Raw genomic sequence first — 21787 nt, 5'->3', positions numbered from 1 at the left:
CTGTGATGCAGCACCTCGTGTGTGTGCCAAAGGCTCGAAGACCCCTTCCTGTCTGGAGCTCTTAGCCACTGAGCAAGGTCTGTTACCCAGCACGCCCGGAGCCCAGCACAGTGACGCACACAGGAGGTCTTCGGTAAAGGGTCAGTGTGGGAGAGGGAGAGAGCGGGGAGATAGGAGGGAGACAAGCATGAAGGAAGCCAGGGAAGAAAAAGGAAGAAGAGAGAAAGGGAGAGAAGGAGGAAGAGAGAGAGGAGAGAATCCCTTCCATGTATTAGATGTTCTAGCAATTTAATTAAACATTGCTAAATTTTAATGTACCAATATATATTCAATGTAACTAAACAACTAAATTTTACTGTATGAATAGAATCTAAAACCTATTCAGATGTGGTCACAGTGAGCCTGTATTCCCACCACTAGAGAGCCTGAGACAGGAGGATCACTGCAAGCTAAAATACAACTTGGGGATACATCGCAAGATCCTACCTAAATAATTAAATCATTCATTCCCAAAGCAAACTGAACCAAAGTCCAAGCACATGGTAAGGGACATGAGTGCATGTCTGGAGTTTCTGTTATGACCTCTGATCACAGAGCCCGAGACCCTGGTGACAGACACAGCTAGAAGCTGCCGACCTCTGCATGGCACTTGCTGGCACTCTGCTTCCAGCTGCCCTGCCAGTCTCTACACACCAGGTGACTGAGTGAACCAGGACCAGGCTCGTCTTCTTTCTGGGGACAGAGGAGAGGCCTAGGTTCCCATCTCTGTGATCATTCAGCTGTTCGTTCTCTGGGCCTTTCCCTTCATTCATAAAACAAGGGAGTTAGGCAAGCCTATCGCTTCTCCCTTCCACTGACAAGTCAAGTCTCATGGTTGTGGTGATATTTTAATTGTGCTGAAATGTGATTTTATTTGTATGTTAATAAATAAAGTTGCCTGGAGATCAGAGGTCAAATAGCCATTAAGCAGAAGTCCAGCGGTGGTAGCACACGCCCTTAATCTGATCACATGGCAGGCAGAGTCTCTGTGTGGTCAAGGACACAGACAAGCGTGGTGACATGAGCCTTTAATCCCAGTACCAACCATAGAGACCTGGAGGTCTGTATAGACAGGCAGTGATGAGGAAGTCATGTAGCTGGGTTTAGAACCAATGAGAAGGCAGAACAGGAAAGCAATAAAAACACAAGTCAGACAGGAAGAAACTCGCTCTCTGAGGAAGCTAAAGTTAGTCGTGGCTATTGCTCTGATCTCTTTGGCTGTTTCCTCTGTATTTGGCTCTGTGTTTCTTATTTAATAAGACTGTTTAGAAATTCGTCTACACATTCTTATTGCAGCAAGTTCAAACTCAGCATCAGAGTCTTCACAAATGGCTTCCCTCAATCTGTCAGAAGTGCCTGCTACACACTGGGAGTCACATTAAAAAACCATCATTTCCCACCACCCCCTCCAAAAAAAATAATGAAGAAAAAATTGTAGAAAGCCAGGTGGTGGTGCACACCTTTAATCCTAGCACTCGGGAGGCAGAGGCAGGTGGATCTCTATGAGTTTGAGGCCAGCCTGATCTCAAACTGGTCTACAAAGTGAGTTCCAAGACAGTCAGGGCTACACAGAGAAATCCAGTCTTGAAAGAAGAAAAAAAAGAAAAGGAGGGAGAGAGAGCGAGAGAGCGAGAGAGCGAGAGAGCGAGAGAGCGAGAGCGAGAGCGAGAGCGAGAGAGAGAGAGAGAGAGAGAGAGAGAGAGAGAGAGAGAGAACCATCTTCCACACATTTCTATCATCCTTGGAAGCAGGTACAATAGTAACTATTTTGCAGATGAGGAAACAAATTTGACGAGACAAATCCACTTGTCCAAGACCACACAGCTGGGGAGTATCAGCTAAGTCCTTTATTTTGTGAAATCTGAGGCGCTGGGGTTTGAACCCACGGCCTTGTGCATGACAGACAGGCAGTCACCAAGACAGAGCCCCAGCTCTTCTGCTTTTGTTTAGCTAGGGTCTCACTATGTATTCCAAATTGTCCTCCAACTCACCATCCTCTTGCCTCAGCCTTTCAGGTACTAGGACATGCCACCATGCTGGGCTAAGTCCTCACACTAGCTCCTTCCCAGCTCAGTCAGGCTTCGGCTTGGGGTCTCCTCCCTGTTTCCTGTGGCTATCCTCAGCCCCACTTCTGACCCTGTAGAACATGGAGCTTACAGCTCTAGCTTATGACCTGTGGATTCGTTTTCCTTGCTCCAGTTTAGCCACGGAAGGTTCTGGATTCATTAGGACCCACACCGAGACTCAGCTCCCCCTTTGTACTACTAGAAGTATGAAATTGGACAAGTCATTGTGACAGAAAATGGATGGGACAACACTAACAGTGTGAAAACATCTAGCACAGACCCTGGCCAGCGAGACGGCCCCGTAGGTCAAAGCACTTGCCCCAAAGCCTGATGAGCAGGATTCAGTCTCCAGAAGCCATGTAAGGATAGAAAGAGAATCAACTCCACAAAGTTGTCCTCTGACTTCAGGTAAGACGCCTGAGTCACAATAATGCCTCGTGACCCAGCACATCTATGACCTGGGACAAATGACTTGTCAGCAGCTGCTCTAGTGTAGGGTAATGTCTCAGGATGTGCTTTTGTTCTAACAAGATCTCATGTATCCCACATTGGCTTCTCACTCACAATGCAGAAGAAGCTGACCTTGTTCAGGGATTCCAGTCTGGGGAAAAAGCTAACATTCCCTCCCTCCACCCCCACCCCCAGTAGTTGTAACAGCCACAGGAACTTCTAACTGCCCACTGATTAAAGTCCCACATCCCTGGTTCAGCCCTCTAGGTCCCTGTCAGTCCATCCTGAATCTCCTATTGGTCCCCTATAAAGACACCGCATTCCAGTCAGATGTGTCTCTCCTCCATCCACGGCCTTCCTCTCTGCTCAGATTGCACTCGCCTACACCCCACACCTGCCAACACTACCCATCTCCAGCCTCGATTCCCAGCTAAGCCACCGCCAGCCTTGACTGCAGCCAGCCCTGGTATCTACACTTACAGCTCAGCACACATCAGAGTCCCCAGGGGTTGGGGACACCTGTCTTTGGTCACCTCACTCGTGGTCCCTCTTTGACAGTCTCTGCGGGGACTCCTCTTTCTTACCATTGGTCCATATGGTGTTTGTTGCAGGGATGAACACCTTCGAGTCTTAGACACAGTCACCATGATTCATTAGGAAGCATCTACCTGGTTTCTAGCCGTTGGGCTGGGAGGAGTCAGCCCTGGAACTTTTGCTGCCGTCATTCTTTTTGTTTTTATTTAGTTTTTGCTTTTGGGGACAGCCCTGGCTGTCCTGGAACCCACTGTGTAGGACAAGCTGGCCTCGAGCTCACAGAGATCCTACAGCCTTTGTTTCCGCCTCTGCCTCCTCCTAAGTTCTGGGATTGAAGATGTGTGCAACTAGGCCTGGCTGCTGGCGTTCATTTTCCAGTCATTGGTAAGCTTGAGCTATAGAGCGTCAGAGCTGCTGGTCCCTTTATTTCTTACCTCTAAGAGGGAGTGGGCTTTAAATGAACCAGCACAGAGGAACCAAGACATAGAGGTGGGTGCCTCAGACGTCACCTGAGCCACCCTGAAGCCAGAAATTCTCGATGTTCAAGTCATAGGAGTCAATAAACCCAATGTTCTTTCTTTCATTTTATTTATGACAGTGTGAGCTGAGTTTCTGTTGCCGACTGCTCCAGGGCTGCTGACCGATATCATGACCCAAGGAGACAGCAAGCTTGCTGAGAGCAGAGATTGACTCCACAGGCTTAAGATCCTTGGGGTCCAATGTGGTGACGCATTTTTCTGAAAATACCTCTGGACTCCAAAGGGACTGAATTTTTTGTAGACCTTGCAGCTGAGTTAATAATATGCCTTGAGATTATTTAAGACTATATACTTAACCTGCGATGCTATCCTACGGTGTGCTTAGGTTTATGGTTAAACTGCTTTTAAGAGAACAATGTAACCAACCTTACTATGTCTTGGATTTCCCATGCAATCAGCTTTTATAACCTAAGCTAATACATAACTTTAATCTTAAATTGTGTACTCTTAAATGATCCCGACCCAGAATAATGTATGTATGTATGTATGTATGTATGTATGTATGTATGTATGTATGTATGTATCATTTGCTGATAGCAGCCAACAGGCTGAAGGCAACCTTATACGATAAATATCTCATAACTGTTAGAAGTCACATGTGGATGGATGCAGGTTGATTACATCTGCTCACAGTGTTTAGTGCTATTCTTAAGCAACTGGGTTCAGTAAAGCAACTTCGTCCCTTCTAAAATTCTGTTAAGATTTCTGTAGAGAAGTTTTCATTTCTTTCCCATTCCATGTTTTCTGTGCTGTTCAATAAATACAGAGCAAAGTCCTTTGGGAGGGACACACACAGGCACAGATTTGGGCACACACAGAGACACAGGACAGACACCAGCAACAGCAACAGGCCAGAAAGATCAGACACACACAACTGACAAAAGACTGGTCAGTAACCACAGACAAGACACAGGGAGAGACATGGAGAAGTCTAATTTCGGCTTAATCTTAGTCAAGCTAATCCAAGAGGAAGTCTGAGGTTTAATTGTTAACACAACACTAACACAGTCAAGGATGGCCTGTATACGCCATTGTGGTGGTTTGATTAAGAACGGCCTCCACCGGCTCATGTATTTGAATGTTTAGTCCAGGGAGTGACAATATTTCAAAGAATTAGAAGAATTAGGAGGTGTGGCCTTGTTGGGGGACGTGTGTCATTGGGAGTGGACTTTGAAGTTTCAAAAGCCCATGCCAGGCTCAGCATCTCTCATTCTGCCTACAGATCAGGATGTAGCTCTCAACTACTTCTCTAGCACCATGCCTGCCATCATGCTCCCCACCATGATGATAATGAAGTAACCTCTGACACTGTAAGCAAGCCCTCGATTAAATGTTTTCTTTTTTAAGAGTTGCTGTGGTCATGGTGGCTCTTCACTGCAATAGAACAGTGACTGAGACACCCAGCTTTGCAGCATTGAATGCAGGATGATCACATAATGGTGGAGTTGGAGCACAGAGAGAGAGAGAGAGAGAGAGAGAAAGAGAGAGAGAGAGAGAGACATGAGCAAACAAATAAATGTCATTAAAAAGGAAAAGTTGAGACATTTCACTTTTAACTCAGGACTAGTAGTCTAGAGCTGGCCTGTTTTCTAGTGCCACTTTATTAAGCAGTAAGAATCAGTCACTTATCTAGAGATCTCTGAGCAAAATGCAATCAAGTTCTCAACTCTGCCAACTGCCCCCTCAGCCCTCTGGGAAAGGAAAATGCCCTGGACCAGGAGTCATTTAAAAAAAAAGTGCGCCGGGCGGTGGTGGCGCACGCCTTTAATCCCAGCACTCGGGAGGCAGAGGCAGGCGGATCTTTGTGAGTTCGAGGCCAGCCTGGGCTACCAAGTGAGTTCCTGGAAAGGCGCAAAGCTACACAGAGAAACCCTGTCTCAAAAAACCAAAAAAAAAAAATAAAATAAAATAAAAAAATAAAAATAAAAATAAAAAAAAAGTGACCCTAGACTGAATTTCCTCCCATTGTTAGTGGTATGACTGTGAGTAAGTCTCTCACATATAGGTGGTTAAGTTGCCTCTCTGAAACAGGGAGAAATGAAGGTGAATTTTGAAGGTGGTGATCGATCTCTAAGATTGTCAAGTTTCAGTGATTACACTGTTGGGCTGTCCATCAAACCCCACATGATTGGGGGGCCAATTGGAGGGCCAAGAAGCCAGCAACTCATCTGCAGACTCTGAATTAAAGTTGATGAATTGGGGTTCAAGCTGAGCACATATTCTTTCCAGCTTGACTTCAAGGGAAAATACAATGAGAATGCACACCGTCACCTCTGGGTCCCACTGGAAAATGTGGAACAACATCTCCATTCCCTTCATTTCTCTTTCTTCGTTCTTTTCAAAAGTTCTTAAAGAGCCACATTAAGAGGGACCTACATCTGAGGGCTGGAAAGAACTCTGGTTGGTTAAGGATGCTAGCTGCTTCTGCAGAGAGCTAGAGTTTGGTTCCCAGTCCTCACAGTTCACAGCCACCTGGAACTCCAACTCCAAAGGATCCCATGCCCTCTTCTGGCCTCCACACTCAGCTGCCTTTGAATGAAAACGACCACCACTACCACCACCACCACATACACACACATACATACACATAATTAAAAACAAAAATACATCTTTTTTGTTCCCCCCTTCCCAAAAACACACCTTTAAAAAAAAAGAGAGAGAGAATGTCCATATCTGAGTATATAGTACCTTTCTCCAACCAGCCCTTTTCAGATCTTAAACATCCCCCAGTAGGGGCAGGAATTCCTACCTACATTTATAAAAGTCCTCCTAGAGAAGCAAACTAGCCTCATGACCTTGACCTCACCCCTGGCTTCCAGCCCAAGTGACAAGTCTTAATTTGATCACTATTGTCTTCTCGGCACTTGACCTTGAGTGACGTCAAGCCGTTTTGAAAACTCACACTCCTCCCCGAAAAGATGGAGATTTCTTCCCAATGGAAAGGCTCAAGTGAACACACACCATACTGCAGAGCCAAGTCCCTGCGATGCTTCCCGCGGTGGTATCACCAGCAAGTTGCTATCACCTTTCCTTTGGGGGCCTCTTTGGAGAGGCTGAACACTTGTTGAACATTCTGAAGTGCTTACTGGGATGAACTGTCTCTAATGCACCATTACCAAATCGTCTCTCTCTCTCTTCCATCCCTGGAAGGTTCCAAACATTTTCCTGGCCTCTACCCATCTTCTTTCCCCACCCTGCCATCCCTAGGCTCCTCTTTGTCTTGCCCAACCCTCTTCTCCTTTCCTGCAATTAGGCAAATGCCCAGGTTGCTGAGCTTTCAAAATGTGACTGCGATCGAAGAGTGGGCGGGGACACAGGACTGTAATGGATCAGGGGAAACTGTCTCAGCAGATCTTGTTCCCAAAAGGCCTTTCCTTAGGGAAAGATGACTGTCCCAGTCAACCAGTTCAGAGACTTCAAGGAACTCGTCACCATTGAATGTGACACAGAACCCTTCCTGAATAAGGGTCAGGGTGAAGGAGACCTTCTCTCCAGAGGCTCATGTTGCAAGCTTTCCACAGAACAGCTCCCCAGTACCAACACCACAGATCGCCCCCCCCCCACTCTCAGGACAGGACTTTAAAGTTTACCAAAGGCCCTTTCATTTCTCTTCTGTACCGTTTCACAGATGAGGAAACCAAACCTCAAAGAAGTTAATGCCAGCAAGTTCAAGGTTCAAGCCAAGTATCCCGCATCCCCAATTCATGCTCCCCGCCCCCAGCATAACAGAAATTGACAACACTTACAGTAAGCCCTCATTCAGGGGGAAAAACTTTTTCCATATAGACAGCCAACGGAGACCCTCGGAAACACAAACATAACGATAACTCATCAGTTGAGCCAACCTCTGCGCTTCCAAGCAGACAGCCCCAAACATTTCTAAAGATTTGCCCCCTGCCCTAAGGTGGCTCTCTGATGCTGAATGTTCTCCCCAAGAGCTACTGAGGGTTTGTCACTAAGTGTCTCAACACAGAGAAGAAGAATCTAGCTCTGACTCTTCCAAGAAAGAGCTCCGGTCTCCAGCATCTTTGCCGAGGGTCCCGCGCCCACTCCTCCCCTACCTGCCAAGAGCTGCATCCAGGCGCAGATCTTGTAGACAGTGGCGGTGTTGCAGAAGAAGAAAAGAGCGAAGCAGGTGATGCAGCCGAGAATCAGCACCATGGAAAGCAACACGAAGAAAGCGGCCGCCTTGAAGGCGCTGGACGGGATGGTGCTGAAGTCGGTGAAAGAGCCCCGGCAGGTGAGCTCGCGGCCCGCTAGCCCGCTGCCCACGCAGTAGTGGAAGAGGCCGAAGTAGCCAGGCTTGGGAGTGCTCACGCTGTCTCCTACCCAGTAGGGCTGGATGAAGACCACCACGTTGATGATGGCGAAGCAGATGGTGAAGATGGCCCACAGCACGCCGATGGCCCGCGAGTTCCGCATGTAGTGCTCATGGTAGAGCTTGGAGGCCTCCTGCGAGGGCAGCATGGTGCCCGGGGGCGGGGCCGGCGGCGGCTGCTGGTGGGGGGCCGCCGGCCCAGGACTGACCACCGGGCTGCTGCGGGGCGGGAGCTGGGGATGCACGCGAGAAGCAGCCCTGAGTCAAGGAACTCGCAAGGGCGGGGCCTGGGGCGGAGCTGGGGACCTGGGGGCTGGCTGGGGGAGCTAGGAGGGGGTCAGGACAGTGTTGGGGAGGCGACTTGAAGGACTAGCTAAGGTTTCCTACTGGGGGGCCTAGGAAGAGGGCCATGGGAAAGTTGGGGGGCTGAGATGAGAACATGGGAGCTGGAAGTAGGGGGTGCCAGAAAGTGCTGGTGGGGGAGTCAGAGGGGGGCTTAGGAACTGGTGCTGGGGTAAGAGGGGGCCGTGGGGAGATGTAATGAAAGATGGAGATCAATACTGGAGCATTAACAGGCACCTAATAGAGGGAGCTGGGAAGGGCATGCTGGAGCTGTTATTAGGGGAGCGGGTCTGGGACTGGGTGTCTGAAGGGGATCTGGAAGCTGATAGACGCTTCTCTATAAGGAAGGGGAGAAGAGGTTGTCAGGGGCTGGTTCTGAGGGCATGAGGAAGGTTATGATAGGGCCAGGCAGGGGACAAGAACCGGTAACCAGGGCTAAGTGTTGGAATCAGGATGAGGCTAGCGTGGAATCAGGGGCTGACACTGCAGGGTCTGCACTCGTCGGGGGAGTGGGGGTGCTCCTTAGAAGCCGGGGTTGAATGTCGGCTGCGGGGGGGAGGGATAGTCTAGGATTGGCGGGCCAGGGCCGGGGAGAGTGGCTTTCCAGGCCAAGGGGACAGAGGGCCCGAGGCCAGGGGGCAGTCTGGGCCTGGAGGGGCGTGCAGCGGGCAGGGGCCGTGCCGGGGCGCGGGGGAGCGGCTGGGCCCCGGTAGGGCCAGAGCTGGGGGGTGGCTGCCCTGCACCCAGGCCGGACGCGCGCGGAGGCTGCGGCTGCGGAGAAGGGATGCGGGAGGACCAACCTGGGCCGGCTCGGGGCGGCTGATCCGGGACCGGCAGGGCTCAAGCGCCGGGGCTAGGTGCTCTAGGCAGCGGATGCCTCGGCCCAGGCGGCGTCCTCTGCGCGGCCTCCATCTTGCTCCGGCTCTCCCCGGGGCGCGCTCCCGCGCCGAGGAGCGCGCTCCCGTGCACTGGCGCGGCGCAGCCGGGGCGCGCTCCCGCGCGGGCGTAAAGAACTGAGCAGAGTGGAACGGGGGAGGGGGAGGGGCGCTCCAGGTCCTGGCAGCCAGAGGGAAAGTCAGGCACGGTAACCCTGAGGTCCCTCAGCCAGAGCCACACACCCCCACTGTGACCCCTACCGCAAGCCTCCGGACTGCCGGGACTCCCCTCCACCAGCCTGAGTTGAGGGGTTCCGGCTCCCCACAAAGCCCGTGGGAATGGGGGAAGGGCCCGAAAGAGGATTATTTGATAGGCGTTGAACTCAATCTCTTGATTCTAGATTACCACCTACCACCTATGACAATGCCTTCAGTCTTTGCATTCTGCTTCCACGCCTTTGCGTCTTGGAGGCGTTGAAGGTTTCCAGAGTTTCCTAGGAAACTGTCAACACCCCCCTGGGAGAGGGAAACTCCTAAACTGTTAACACCCTATGCCAGCCATGGGGATTCCTTGGCCCACAACACAAGGAGATGGGGCCAGGGAACAGGACCCAGGCTGAGTACCAAGAACAGGAGAGAAAGGGGCTGGGGAAGTGGGTGTTTCCTCTCTGCATCCTGCCCAGTGTCCAAACCATGCATGCCATGACGTTTGCACATCTGAAGATCTAAACACCAAAGCCTCAAAGTCAAGGCTGGTGACCAGACCAAAGGAAGGCCCCGGGACACTCCTGTGGGGCCTTTGGAACCCAGACAAACTAACACTAACTGTGACCTTGAATCTGAGCTCTTTGAATCTGTCTCCCATCTGTAAAGTAGACAAATTATGTCCTACTTTCCAGGTGTGTGTGTGTGTGTGTGTGTGTGTGTGTGTGTATGCAAATGATCCATGTAAATGGATCCCAAACACTTGACCACACTCAGTCTCTTTGTTGAAACTCATATCTATATGCAAAAACTCATATGATATTTTATTTTTCCAGTGGGATAAAAAAACTTTTTTTTGCCAGGCAGTGGTGGCACATGCATTTAATCCCAGCACTCGGGAGGCAGAGGCAGGCGGATCTCAGAGTTGGAGGCCAGCCTGGGCTACAGAGTGAGTTCCAGGACAGCCAGGGCTACAAAGAGAAACCCTGTCTCAAAAAAATTAAGAGAGAGAGAGAGAGAGAGAGAGAGAGAGAGAGAGAGAGAGAGAGAGAGAAGAAGGAGGAGGAGGAGGAGGAGGAGGAGGAGGAGGAGGAGAAGAAGAAGAAGAAGAAGAAGAAGAAGAAGAAGAAGAAGAAGAAAGTGTTCTTCTTCTTTTTTTTTTTTTTTTTCCTGTTAAAGTCTGCCTCATTTCGGGGAAAGGTGTGTTCAGACAGTCTTGCTAAGTAGTCCCTTGCTGGCCTGGAACTCACTATGTTAGACCAGGCTAGCCTTGAACCTGCAGTAATCCTCCTGCTTCCATCTCCAAGTGCTGTGATTATAGGCATGCGCCAACACACTTGGTTTGTGCTGTGCTGGGGATCAGACTCAGGGCTTTGTACATGCCAGGAGAGTGTTCTATCAACAGAGCTTCATTCCAGACCAAAACTTCCAACTTTTAAGAAATGGTGGTAATAGACAAGGAGGGGCTATTCCTTTTTTAATATCTCTATGAGAAACAGGAGATTTCAATCCCAAATTGTAAAGGAGAATGATCGATGAAATTCAACAATTTGAGACCTCAGGTCCATGTGCATTCACTTTCCCTAGGGCCAGAGCAAGGGCCATGAATTTGGTTTCTCTTTCTACTCTCTCTTTGAGGAAGGCTTCTTTTCTACCCGCCAAATATCCTGTGGTCCTGGAATCGTGAGCAGGAGACACAGGACAAGGAATCTTCTTCCCATACCTCTTCCCCTCTACAGAGGGGGCCAGAAGCTGAGGAAGAAAACTGGCATACCCGTGGAGGGAGAGAGCTGGCATGTAAACCTGACTCATGAACTAACTCATCCATCTGATAAGTAGGGATGAGGCCCCTGAAGTGTGGCACTCCAGCACGGGGCACTGGGGACAAAGGACCCATAAAATAGACAGGTGGCATTCCCAGATTCTCTGGGAGAGGGAAGGTGTAGGAAGGAGAGGACAGGAAGGGTCCGTCTCATAGAGCATCTCCAGGTGTCCTGCTGTGGATGCTCACAGTTGGAAGCTTTCCAAGCAGTCTTTTTGCTCTATTCCCCTTTGTCAGAAATTGTTCTTTTCCTAGCCTGCTGAGCCAAGCTAGGCAGTCTAGAACAAAAGGACATCAAAAGGTCCACTGAGAGTTCTTACTGGGCAGGGTCCATGGTTTCCCTCTGTGGAGCAGAGATGCTCTGTGAAGTTCTGTCCACAGCTCCTCTGACACTAGAGCTTCAGCCCCTTAGAGCACCTCCTCACTCAGCCCCTGGGTTGATCCTGGGGTGAGCCAATACATTTGATTTCTGCTTAAGCCGGTTCCTCTTATGCTTGTGTTGTTTCCAATCTCAATAGTCCTAAATAATGCATTCCTCCAAGAGAGATAGCAGGAGCTTATGTACTGATCTGGTTATTTGTTGAGACCAGGTCTCCTGTAACCCAGGCTGGCCTGGAACTCACAGTGTAATAGAGGACAACTTCAAACTTCTGATCTTCGTGCCTCTGCCTTCCAAGTGCTGGGATTATGGGCATGCACTGACCAGCTTCAATGGGCTTTGCTTGTTTGCTTTGGTAGAAGAATGTCGGAACACATGAGCTATTCCGACACGTTAGAATTAAAAGACCAGAATTTGAGGCCAAACTCTGCCACATATGAGCTGTGCAGCTCAGAAGACAAACACCACATTTTCAGGGGAGGGGGTGTGTGAGAGGAAGATTGAGACAAGTAGCCCAGGTTGGTCTTGAACTCACTCTGATCCTCCTGCCTCAACCTCACAAATGCTAGGATTACAGGTGTGCACCCCTCCCCAGGCTTTTTAGTGGTGGTGATGGTGTTGTTTTGAGGCAGCCCTGGTGGGCCTCCAACTGTAGCAATTCTCCTGCCTCGGCTCCTCAAGTTCTGATGCTACTCTTGAGAGTCTTATTTTCTTCATTTGTAAAGTAGAGAAAAACACACTTCCTCCTCACAGATGCTGGGAGGATTAAAAGAGATAATGGATAGAAAAGAGCTTTGTAAGTGGAAAAGGGGCTATAAATATAAGTGATTATCATTAAATTTTAATAATAAATGACGTCTCCAAAGAAGAGATACAGCAGGAGCCTTGGAGATGCACTTGCTGAGCTGTGAGGAGCGGAGACAGGATGTGTCCCCATTTTAAAGGCGAGCTTAGAGTAGTTGCAGAAAGAAAATGTGAGTTCCGTTCACAGGAAGAGCATCTTGTTGAGACCAGTAAGGGGCCAGACACGGAGTGACAGGTCCTAATGGAAGCCAGAAAGCAGAACACGGTGGTGCACACTTGTAATCCCAGTGCTCCAGAGACTGAGGTAGGAGGATGACAAGTTCAGGAGCAGCATGACAAAAGCCTCACTATTTATAAGGCTGGGGGTGTAGCTCAATGGCATGTTCTCCTGGTGTTCGTGAGACCCCGGGTTCCACCCCCAGTAGAGAAGGGAGAGGTGCATACTGTGGGGGGGGGGGTACATGTGTTTAATCCTAGCACTTGGGAGACGAAGGCAAAGGATCAGGAGGTCAAGTTTATCCTGAACTACATAGCAAGCCCCAAGCTGGACTATGTGAGACATTCAAAAAATTAAAAATAATTTTTAAAAAAGGAGACGATTGGAGAGATGGCTCAGTTGGCCAAGTGCTTGCCAAGCAGGTGTGAGGACCGGAGTTCAGCAGCCCTGTTTAAAAAAACAAAAACAGCAGCGGCCGCAACAACAAAAGCCCCAGCGGTCTTAGCGCTATATGGACGGGGTGGAGGTGGGGAGGTACAGGCAGGAGGATTCCTAGGGCTCCATGGCCAGCCAGTCAAGCAGAATCATCGAGCTCAACAAAGATGGTGGACAGCAAGGTCCAAAGACAGTCTACATAGATTCTGACCACCACATGCTTGTGCCTCCTCATGGCCATGAGCGCACGCAAACACACACACACACACACACACACACACACACACACACACACACACACACACACACGAAGAAAGGAAATGAGGAAAGAAAAAAAATCAAGTCAAGTCAAGAGACCAAAGAGCATGGACCGTGCTGGGCGAACACCTAGAATAGAAGGTCCCCAGGTTACATCTGTAGCCTGCGTAGGTGCAATTAGACTTTTACCATCCATGTGTCCCCATCCTGTGCACAGACTATACCATTTAATCTCTACAATAACCCCTTTAAATAGTCTGATGAGCTGAGTTGCATCTGTTACACTGTCCCTATGTTGGCGTCCTAACTTCAGCATTTCGACTGCATTTGGAGACAGAGGGCTTGAAGAGACAAGGAAAAGTGAGCTGTACTGTGTGGACACCTGATGACTTATGTCCTTATGAGAAGTTAGGACACACACAGTACTTAGACCAGTGGTTCTCAATCTTTCCAATGTTGCGATCCTTTAATACAGTTCCTCATGTTGTGATCCCCAACCATAAAATTGTTTTTATTGCTATTTTAGAACTATAATTTCACTACTATTATGAATCATATTGTAAATAACTGTTTTCCAATGGCCTTAGGCAACCCCTGGGAGATTTGATGTCCTTGAGGGGGTCATGACCCACAGGTTGAGAACCATTGACTTAGACAGAGACAAGCACGTGAGGACATAGTAAGGAGGCAGCCATCAACAGACTAAGCAAGCAGAGAGCTTCAGAACAAAGCAATCACCTGCAAGACAGTTGATTTCTGCTTAAGATATACAGTCCAGCTGGATGTGGTGCCACATGCCTTTAATCCCAGTACTCAGGAGGCAGAGGCAGGTAGATGTTCTGAGAGGTTTTTTTTTTGTTTGTTTGTTTGGTTGGTTGATTGGTTGGTTGATTTTTTGAGACCAGGTTTCTCTGTGTAACAGCTATGGCTATCTTGGAGCTCATTCTATAGACCAAGCTGGTCTTGAACTCCCAGAGATCCACCTGCCTCTGCCTCTCAAGTGCTGGGTTTAAAGGTGTGCACCACCACTGCCCAGAGTTCTGTGAGTTTAAGGTCAGCTTGGTCTGCATTGAGTTCTAGAACATGACAAGATCCTGTCTCAAAAATAAATAAATATACACAGACAAATAAAAAGACCCAAAAAATAACTGGCAAAGACTATGATATAAATTATTCTTGAAAAATTCTTGCCTTGGATAGTGGTGCACACCAATGACCCCAGCACTTGGGAGACTGAGATAGGAGAATAGCCATGCTTAAAGCTGGCCTGAGCCACAGAGTGATAATTTGTCTCAAAGCAATCAAACAAAAAGAAGAGAGGAAGAAAAAAAGGAGGTGGAGGGGTTGTTTGATTATCCCCTGAGGTTGTCTTGGTTATTGACGAAGAGTCAAGTCTCTGGAACCTGTAAGGACTTTGCATGACCAGGTCACTTGAAGTGGGTTGACCTATCTTAATGTGGGCAGCATCTTCTGGTGCCAACCTTATACAATGAGGTTGAAGGAAGGAAAGAGGAGACAGGGTTACTCTGGGTAGTTTTGGTGCCTGTCCTGGAACTCCCTCTGTAGACCAGGCTGGACTTGAACTCACAGAGATCTGCCTGCCTCTGCCTCCTGAGTGCTGGGATTAAAGGCGTGCGCCACTGCTGCCCGGCTTAGGAGTTTCCTTTTTGCCTACCTGCTTTTCCATTGCTATGGAGTTCATCTACCCTGCTGCTGCCACTGCTTCCATGACTGCCAATTCTTCAGTGACATCAGAACTCGGCTTCTTCAGCCTTCCCATGTGAACTGAAGACCAGGGGCTCTCCAGTAATCCTCCAGCATCAACACCAGACTGGGACTGCTAAAGCATTCAACCTCATTGACTGAACAACCACTATGATGTCAGCCTCTCTAGTAAAGGCAGCCATTGATGAGCTACCCAAACAGTAAGCCAGTCTAATACATCCCGCTTTGATATAGATCCGTTCTATCAGTTCTGTTCCTCTGGAGAACCCTGACTAACACATTGTCTTAATTACTGTTCTATTGCTGTGAAGAACACTCAATTGGGTGCTTGCTTACAGTTTAGAGGGTTCAATGATCATCATGGCAGGAAGCAGACAGACATGGTGCTGTAATGGAATTTTCCCAAGGGCCTGCCCTGAGAAAATCCCTCCCAGGGTCCTAGGGAAGACACTATATCCAGCGGGGTTATCTGAGGGAAAAGAATCTATGTACACCATACTCTTTTGTCCATTTACTTTATTTCTCTAAGACAAAATTCTATCTTATACAGCTTCAGTTCTGTCCTGACACCCAGTCCTTTTGTCCCTTCTTTTTCTGTCCCCTCATAGCCTAATAGTAACTAAGCTCTTATGCCTTCAATCTCATCTTCATCCTCTGTTCTTATATCCTCCATCTTTCCTCCCTCTTCTCCTCTCCTGACCTGATACAAATCCATCTACAGTCCACAAAAAACTTTTCCTTGCTTCTCACTCCTTGGCCTGAGCCATTCCCTACAAAAGATCTGCCTTCCCATCTGTAGAATCTCTGCCTTTTTCTCTTCTCTCTGGTCACGCGGCTCTGTCTACCATCTACAGAAACTGCCTTGCTCTTCCTCTCCTGGCCACACAACTCTACTCTGGCCAGGAATCCTGTCCCACCCTTAACTCCACCTGGATATGCAAAAACCTCCTTTGATCTGAGTCAATTGCTCTGGAATGCCATTTTCCCTGTCTGGGAAAGGGAGGTCTGAACTTCATTTGCACAAGAAACAAAGTTATGCATCTACAGACTGTCTCCTAGGCCCTTCAGGCATGTTACCTAGTGGATCAGCAGTAGGTCCAAGAAGCTAAACTGTTTGCCACATGGCCTAGTAGTATATCCTTGCACAAGAATTTCATAGCAGAAGACAGCTTTATATATATAGCTTTATATATATATATATGCTAAATCACCAAATATTCCTTGATAAATGGCTTCCTCTTGAAGGACTCCTTGGTTGGTCAAGGTATAGCTTATTATATACAGCTGAATCTCTATGATATACTCTTGTGGCCTGCTGCATGCTGGAGCAGTAACTGAGAGCTTCACATCCTGATCTTCAGGCAGGAGAGAGAGAGAGAGAGAGAGAGAGAGAGAGAGAGAGAGAGAGAGAGAGAGACTGGGCCTGGCTTGGGCTTTGGAAAACTCAAAGCATACCTCCACTCACACACCTTCCTCAACAAGGCCACACCTCTTCCAATAATGCCACACCTCCTAATCCTTCCCAAACAGTTCCACTAACTGGGGACCAACCATTCAAACATATGAGCTTATGGGGGCCATTATCATTTAAACCACCATATACATCTACAAATTAAAATAAACAACAGGCAGGAGAGATGACTCTGTGGTTAAGAGTATATACTACTCTAGCAGAGTGTGCTGGTTGAGTTTAGGTCAACTTGACACAAGCTAGAGTCATTGGAGAGGAGAGAGCCTCAATAGAGAATGCCTCCATAATATCTGCTTGTAGGCAAGCCTGTAAGGCATTTTCTTAATTAGCAATTGGTGTGGGAGGGCCCAGCTCATTGTGGGTGTTGCCTGGGTGGTCCTGGGTTCTATAAGAAAGCAGGCTGAGAAAGCCATGGGAAGCAAACCAGTAAGCTGATATAGAAATGTAGGATATAGATATAGAGGATGAAAGGGTAGATTATTGAATCTACTTTTAAAGAGCAACAACTTGTTTAAAATGTTTTACATTGCTATGGATTTTAGTTTATTGATAGAAATTTAAAGTTAATTTTGTTATACTGTATGTATATTTCTACTCTTGTTTAAGGTATTATGTTTGTGCAGCTCATTTGAAATTGTAATATACAATTAAGAAATACAGATTAATAATTAGTCACCTATGGTAATCAAACTTATAGTCATGTTAGTTAAGTTTTCTATGTATACATAGATATATTTCAATTAGGTAGGTAATCTTCAAACATTTCAAAGGCTACAGAATATGGCATTTAAAATGCTTTAAGAATTTAGACTTTTCTGAACAATGAGCCACATGTGCTCCTGGCCATACCAATTACTTCAAAGAGGATGATGGACATCAAAGAAACGCCATATAGAGTTTGCTTTCTTTATGATAAAAATAGCCATTTGGGCAAGAAACTTCTCTTGCCTGGACTGCATGATAATATATTGTATAAACTGGACATACAGGACCCTTAGGAAAATGACCACTGAATTTTGCCAAAACAAGGCAAAATGGTCCTTCATGTTCCCGCTTTGCAGGGGAGATTGTGTAGTTGTAAATTTTCTCTGGTCCCACCTGGTTCCTGCAGCAAATAAACACACAGAGGCTTATATTATTTACAAATGATATGGCCTAATGGCTCAGGCTTCTTGCTAGCTAGCTCTTACATCTTAAATTATCCCATTTCTATAAATCTCTACTTTGCCATGTGGCTTGTGGCTTTCCAGTGCTTTACATCTTACAGTGTCTCCTCTGCTTCCTTTCTACTTCCTCTCTCTCTAGTTAGAGTGTCCCACCTAACCTTATTCCGCCTTACCATTGGCCAAACATTTCATTTATCAACCAGTTAGAGCAACACATATTTACAGCATACAGAATGACATCCCCATCAAGACTGCCAGACATTCTACAGGACACAAGGAAAAGCAACTGAGCCACTCTAGACCTATAGGCTAAAGATGGATGCCCCAACATTGTTGAGGAACTTTGGGGGACTGTTCTGGCAGCCAGTTGTCATTATCATTCTAGATTTTTGGAAGTGCTTACAATGCTCTTCCTGTTTACTTAGGTAATATTATATTCTTCTGGGGTCTTTGATGTAGTTGAAGACTAGATAGTTATAATTTTCCTTCATTATGGTAAAAAATAAATTAAATATGAAACTTTAGACTCACAAATATAGCATAGATGATAAAATATTTTCTTTAATTTTGCCAAATACAAATAGACTAGATATTATAACTGTAATTCTTGCTTGATAACTGTTCTTTTATATGTAATTTTACTATTTTAAAGTTAAAACCTTCCTTTTTGGTTAGACAGAAAAAGAAGTGCTGTGGAATGGTCTTTCTGTATGTTGTGAATATGTGTTGCTATGACTGGTTGATAGAAAAGCTGCTCTGGCCTATGGCAAGTCAGGTTATAGCCAAGCAGAAAATCCAAGAGAGAGACAGGAAGAAGAAAGGAGAGGCTGAAGAGACAGGAGCCCACCAAAGGAGCAATATGCAAACAGACTGGTAATGCCACAGCCATGTGGCAAAACATAGATTAAAAGAAATAGGTTAATTTAAGATGATAGAGCTAGCTAGCAAGAAACTTAAGCCATTGGCCATACAGTTTGTAATTAATATAAGCTTCTGAGTGATTATTTTATAAGTGGCTGCAGGACCATGGGGCCGGGTGGGACTAGAGAAAGTTTTCGATTACAGTAAGCAGCAGTCCTTCATGGCCTCTGCATCAGCTTCTGCCTCCAGGTTCCTGCCCCTCTTGAGTTCCTGTTCTGATTTCTTTCAATGACTGTCTTAGTCACTGTTTATTTCTGTGAAGAGACACCATGACCAAGGCAACTCTTATAAAAGGAAACATTTAATTGGAGGCTTGCTTACAGTTTCAGAGGTTAGTCATGATAATCATGGTGGGAAGCATGGTGGCATGTAGGTGAACACTGGAAATAGCTGAGAACTACATCCTGATCCAGAGGGGGGGGAAGAGGGAGAGAGAGAGAGAGAGAGAGAGAGAGAGAGAGAGAGAGAGAGAGAGAGAGAGAGAGAGAGGAGAACTGGGGCTGTCATGGGCTTTTGAAACCTCAAAGCCCAGTCCTGGTGACACACCTCCTCCAACAAGACCATACCCCCTAACCCTTTTAATCCTTTGAAATGGTGCCACTCCCTGGAGATTAAGCATTCAAATATGGAAGGCCAGCGCAACGTGGTGGAGGCAGGAGTGATCTGTGAGCGAAACCTCCACCATGAGTCTCCTCAATAAACCTAAGAGTGAGATGACCCCAGAGGAGCTGCAGAAACAGGAGGAGGAGGAATTCAACACAGGTCCCCTCTTGGCGCTGACCAGTCAGTCAAGAACAACACACAGGTGTTCATTAACTGTTGCAACAAGAAGAAGCGACTGGGACAGGTGAAGGCCTTTGACAGGCACTGCAACATAGTGCTGGAGAATGTAAAAGAGATGTGTTCCCAAGAGTGGCAAGGGTAAGAAGAAGTTCAAGCCTGTCAACAAGGACTGCTACATCTCCAAGATGTTCCTGTGTGGGGATTCGGTCATTGTGGTGCTACGGAACCCACTCATCACTGGCAAGTAGAGTAGAGGTCTCTTCCCTCTATGAGAGCCTGCTCCTCGCCCTGCTGAGCCTTGGGATGGAGATAAAACCCTGTGTTCTTTTGTTAACAACAAAAAGAAAGCATTCAAATATATGAGATTCTGGGGTCCGTTCTTATTCAAACCACCACAATGATGAACAGTAATGTGTCAGTGTAAGTCAAATAAACCCTTTCTTCCTTTCCTCTCCAAGTTGCTTTTGGTCACTGTGTTTCATCACAGCAGTAGGGACCCTAACTAAGACACAGAGGATCCAAGTACAGTTCCCAGCACCAATATAGGGCAACTTACCTCTAATTCCAGCTCCAGGGTATCTGATGCCTTCTATTGGACTGTGAGCTCTCTCTCTCTCTCTCTCTCTCTCTCTCTCTCTCTCTCTCTCTCTCTCACACACACACACACACACACACAATGAAAACAAAGTAAGCAAGATTTCATATCACCTAGCCGTTTTAGTTACTACAGTTGAGAAAACTGAGATGGAATAAAGGAAGTGATGAAGTCAAGTCCAGTAGAGGCCAGGTAGGTAGCAGGCCAGGTATATAGTAGCACACTGGCAGAAGACACACTAAGCTTATGTGAGGACCTGGGATATGTCTCCCCCAAACCTCTAAAAATACCATTTCAAGATGATTAGATAAAATAATACAGTCTAAGAAAATAAAAGCAAAAATTAATTTTGTTTGTTTGTTTTTAGAGACTGGGTTTCTCTGTATAGCCCTGGCTGTTCTAGAACTTGCTCTGTAGACCAGGCTGGCCTCACTCACAGAGGTTAACTCACAGAGGTCCACTTGCCTCTTTTAAGTGCTATGATTAAAGGTGTGTGCTACAATCACCTAGCAAAAATAAATCTTATAAAATAAAAGCAATAGCCAGGTGGTGGCGGCACACACTTTTAATCCCAGCACTCAAGGCAGAGGCAGGTGGATCTCTGTGAGTTAAGGTCAGCTTGGTGTACATAGTGAGTTTCAGGCCAGCCAAGGCTACATGGTGAGCCCCTACCTCAAAAGCAAACAGACACAGCATATAAAGGAATGGGGTTGAAACTTGGAGGTAGAGTGGTTAATTAGCATTTTGTTGGTGACAGAACATTTCCTGGGGTGCACATCTACTGACACATCTACTCACCCTGGATAGGGAGCCCACTACAGACCAAAGTACAGATACCACCAAAGTCCAACATGGCAGACCCATGAATTTTATTGGGGTTGCTTACAGAAAGATGGGTGTTGGGTTTCTTACAGGAGTAGAAATGACTCACAAACAGCTGTATCACCAAAGTCCACCCCAGCATGGCTGACAGCTCCCAAAAGCTGGGACCTGGAGCACACTGCATGCAGCTCATCAATTTGGAGAGTGTCCTTTCCAGAGACTTCGGTTGCTCTAGTCCTCTTGCAGGCAGCTCGGCTGGTTTCTGCTCTTCCTGTCAGCCACTAGGGTTTCAGAGTATTCGTTGTAGCTCAGCATCCTCTTATCTGGGAAGGATTCTCAGCTTTTATTGCTTACTCTGGCAGAGAGGGGCCTATTAAACCTGTTCAGTTTCAGGGACATCCTGAAACTGTTTTGTGTTGTCGACCTTCCTGCTCAAGGAGCTCCCTGCAAGATGGAATGTTTCAACAGTGGGAGGAACCTGTTACCCAACACTTAGTAGGGCCCTGGATCCCAACTTCAAGGCCTGTATTCTTTGGTCTCTATGTCCATTCTGCACCAGTACCAAACTGTTTTTAGTTAAAGAATAGATATACCTTTTTTTTTTTTTTTAAGATTTATTTAGTTATTATGTATACAGAAGAGAGCGCCAGATCTCATTACAGATGGTTGTGAGCCACCATGTGGTTGCTGGGAATTGAACTCAGGACCTCTGGAAGAGCAGTCAGTGCTCTTAACCTCTGAGCCATCTCTCCAGCCCTAGATATACCTTTTAACTTCTTAATGTGAATATCACTTGGGAGGTGGAGTTGAGAAGATCAAGACCATCCTTGGCTACATACAGTGAGTTTGATGCCAGCCTGGGCTATGGAAGATCTTGTCTGCAAAACATCAATTAGTCAATCAATAAACCAATCAATTAGTCAATCATTCTTAACACCCTAAAGTGTCACGTGTATAGTAGTGTCAAATTGTACTTTGTTCATGTTTTAGGAAATTGGTTTTTTATGTCAATGTGTTTCACT

General features: G+C 46.9%; 1 protein-coding gene and 1 pseudogene across 1 annotated transcript in view; one reads left to right on the top strand and one right to left on the bottom strand.

Moving 5' to 3' along the window:
* Positions 1–9257, bottom strand: part of Lhfpl4 (LHFPL tetraspan subfamily member 4) — a 29155-nt gene extending 19898 nt beyond the window's left edge. The window contains exons 1-2 of the mRNA XM_028863899.2: positions 9089–9257; positions 7690–8179 (exon numbers count right to left, since the gene is read on the bottom strand). Of these exons, the coding sequence (XP_028719732.1) occupies positions 7690–8095 (406 nt within the window). The 5' untranslated portion in view covers positions 8096–8179; positions 9089–9257. The remainder of the gene's footprint in view (positions 1–7689; positions 8180–9088) is intronic.
* A 9948-nt stretch (positions 9258–19205) lies between these two features.
* On the top strand, positions 19206–19596 carry LOC114689670 (annotated as a pseudogene).
* Positions 19597–21787: the final 2191 nt, after the last annotated feature.

This window comes from Peromyscus leucopus, chromosome 3 (genome assembly GCF_004664715.2).
Source record: "Peromyscus leucopus breed LL Stock chromosome 3, UCI_PerLeu_2.1, whole genome shotgun sequence".
Taxonomy (NCBI): domain Eukaryota; kingdom Metazoa; phylum Chordata; class Mammalia; order Rodentia; family Cricetidae; genus Peromyscus; species Peromyscus leucopus.
The sequence above is the reverse complement of the archived record's forward strand: the minus strand, read 5'-3'. Positions and strand labels throughout refer to the sequence as shown.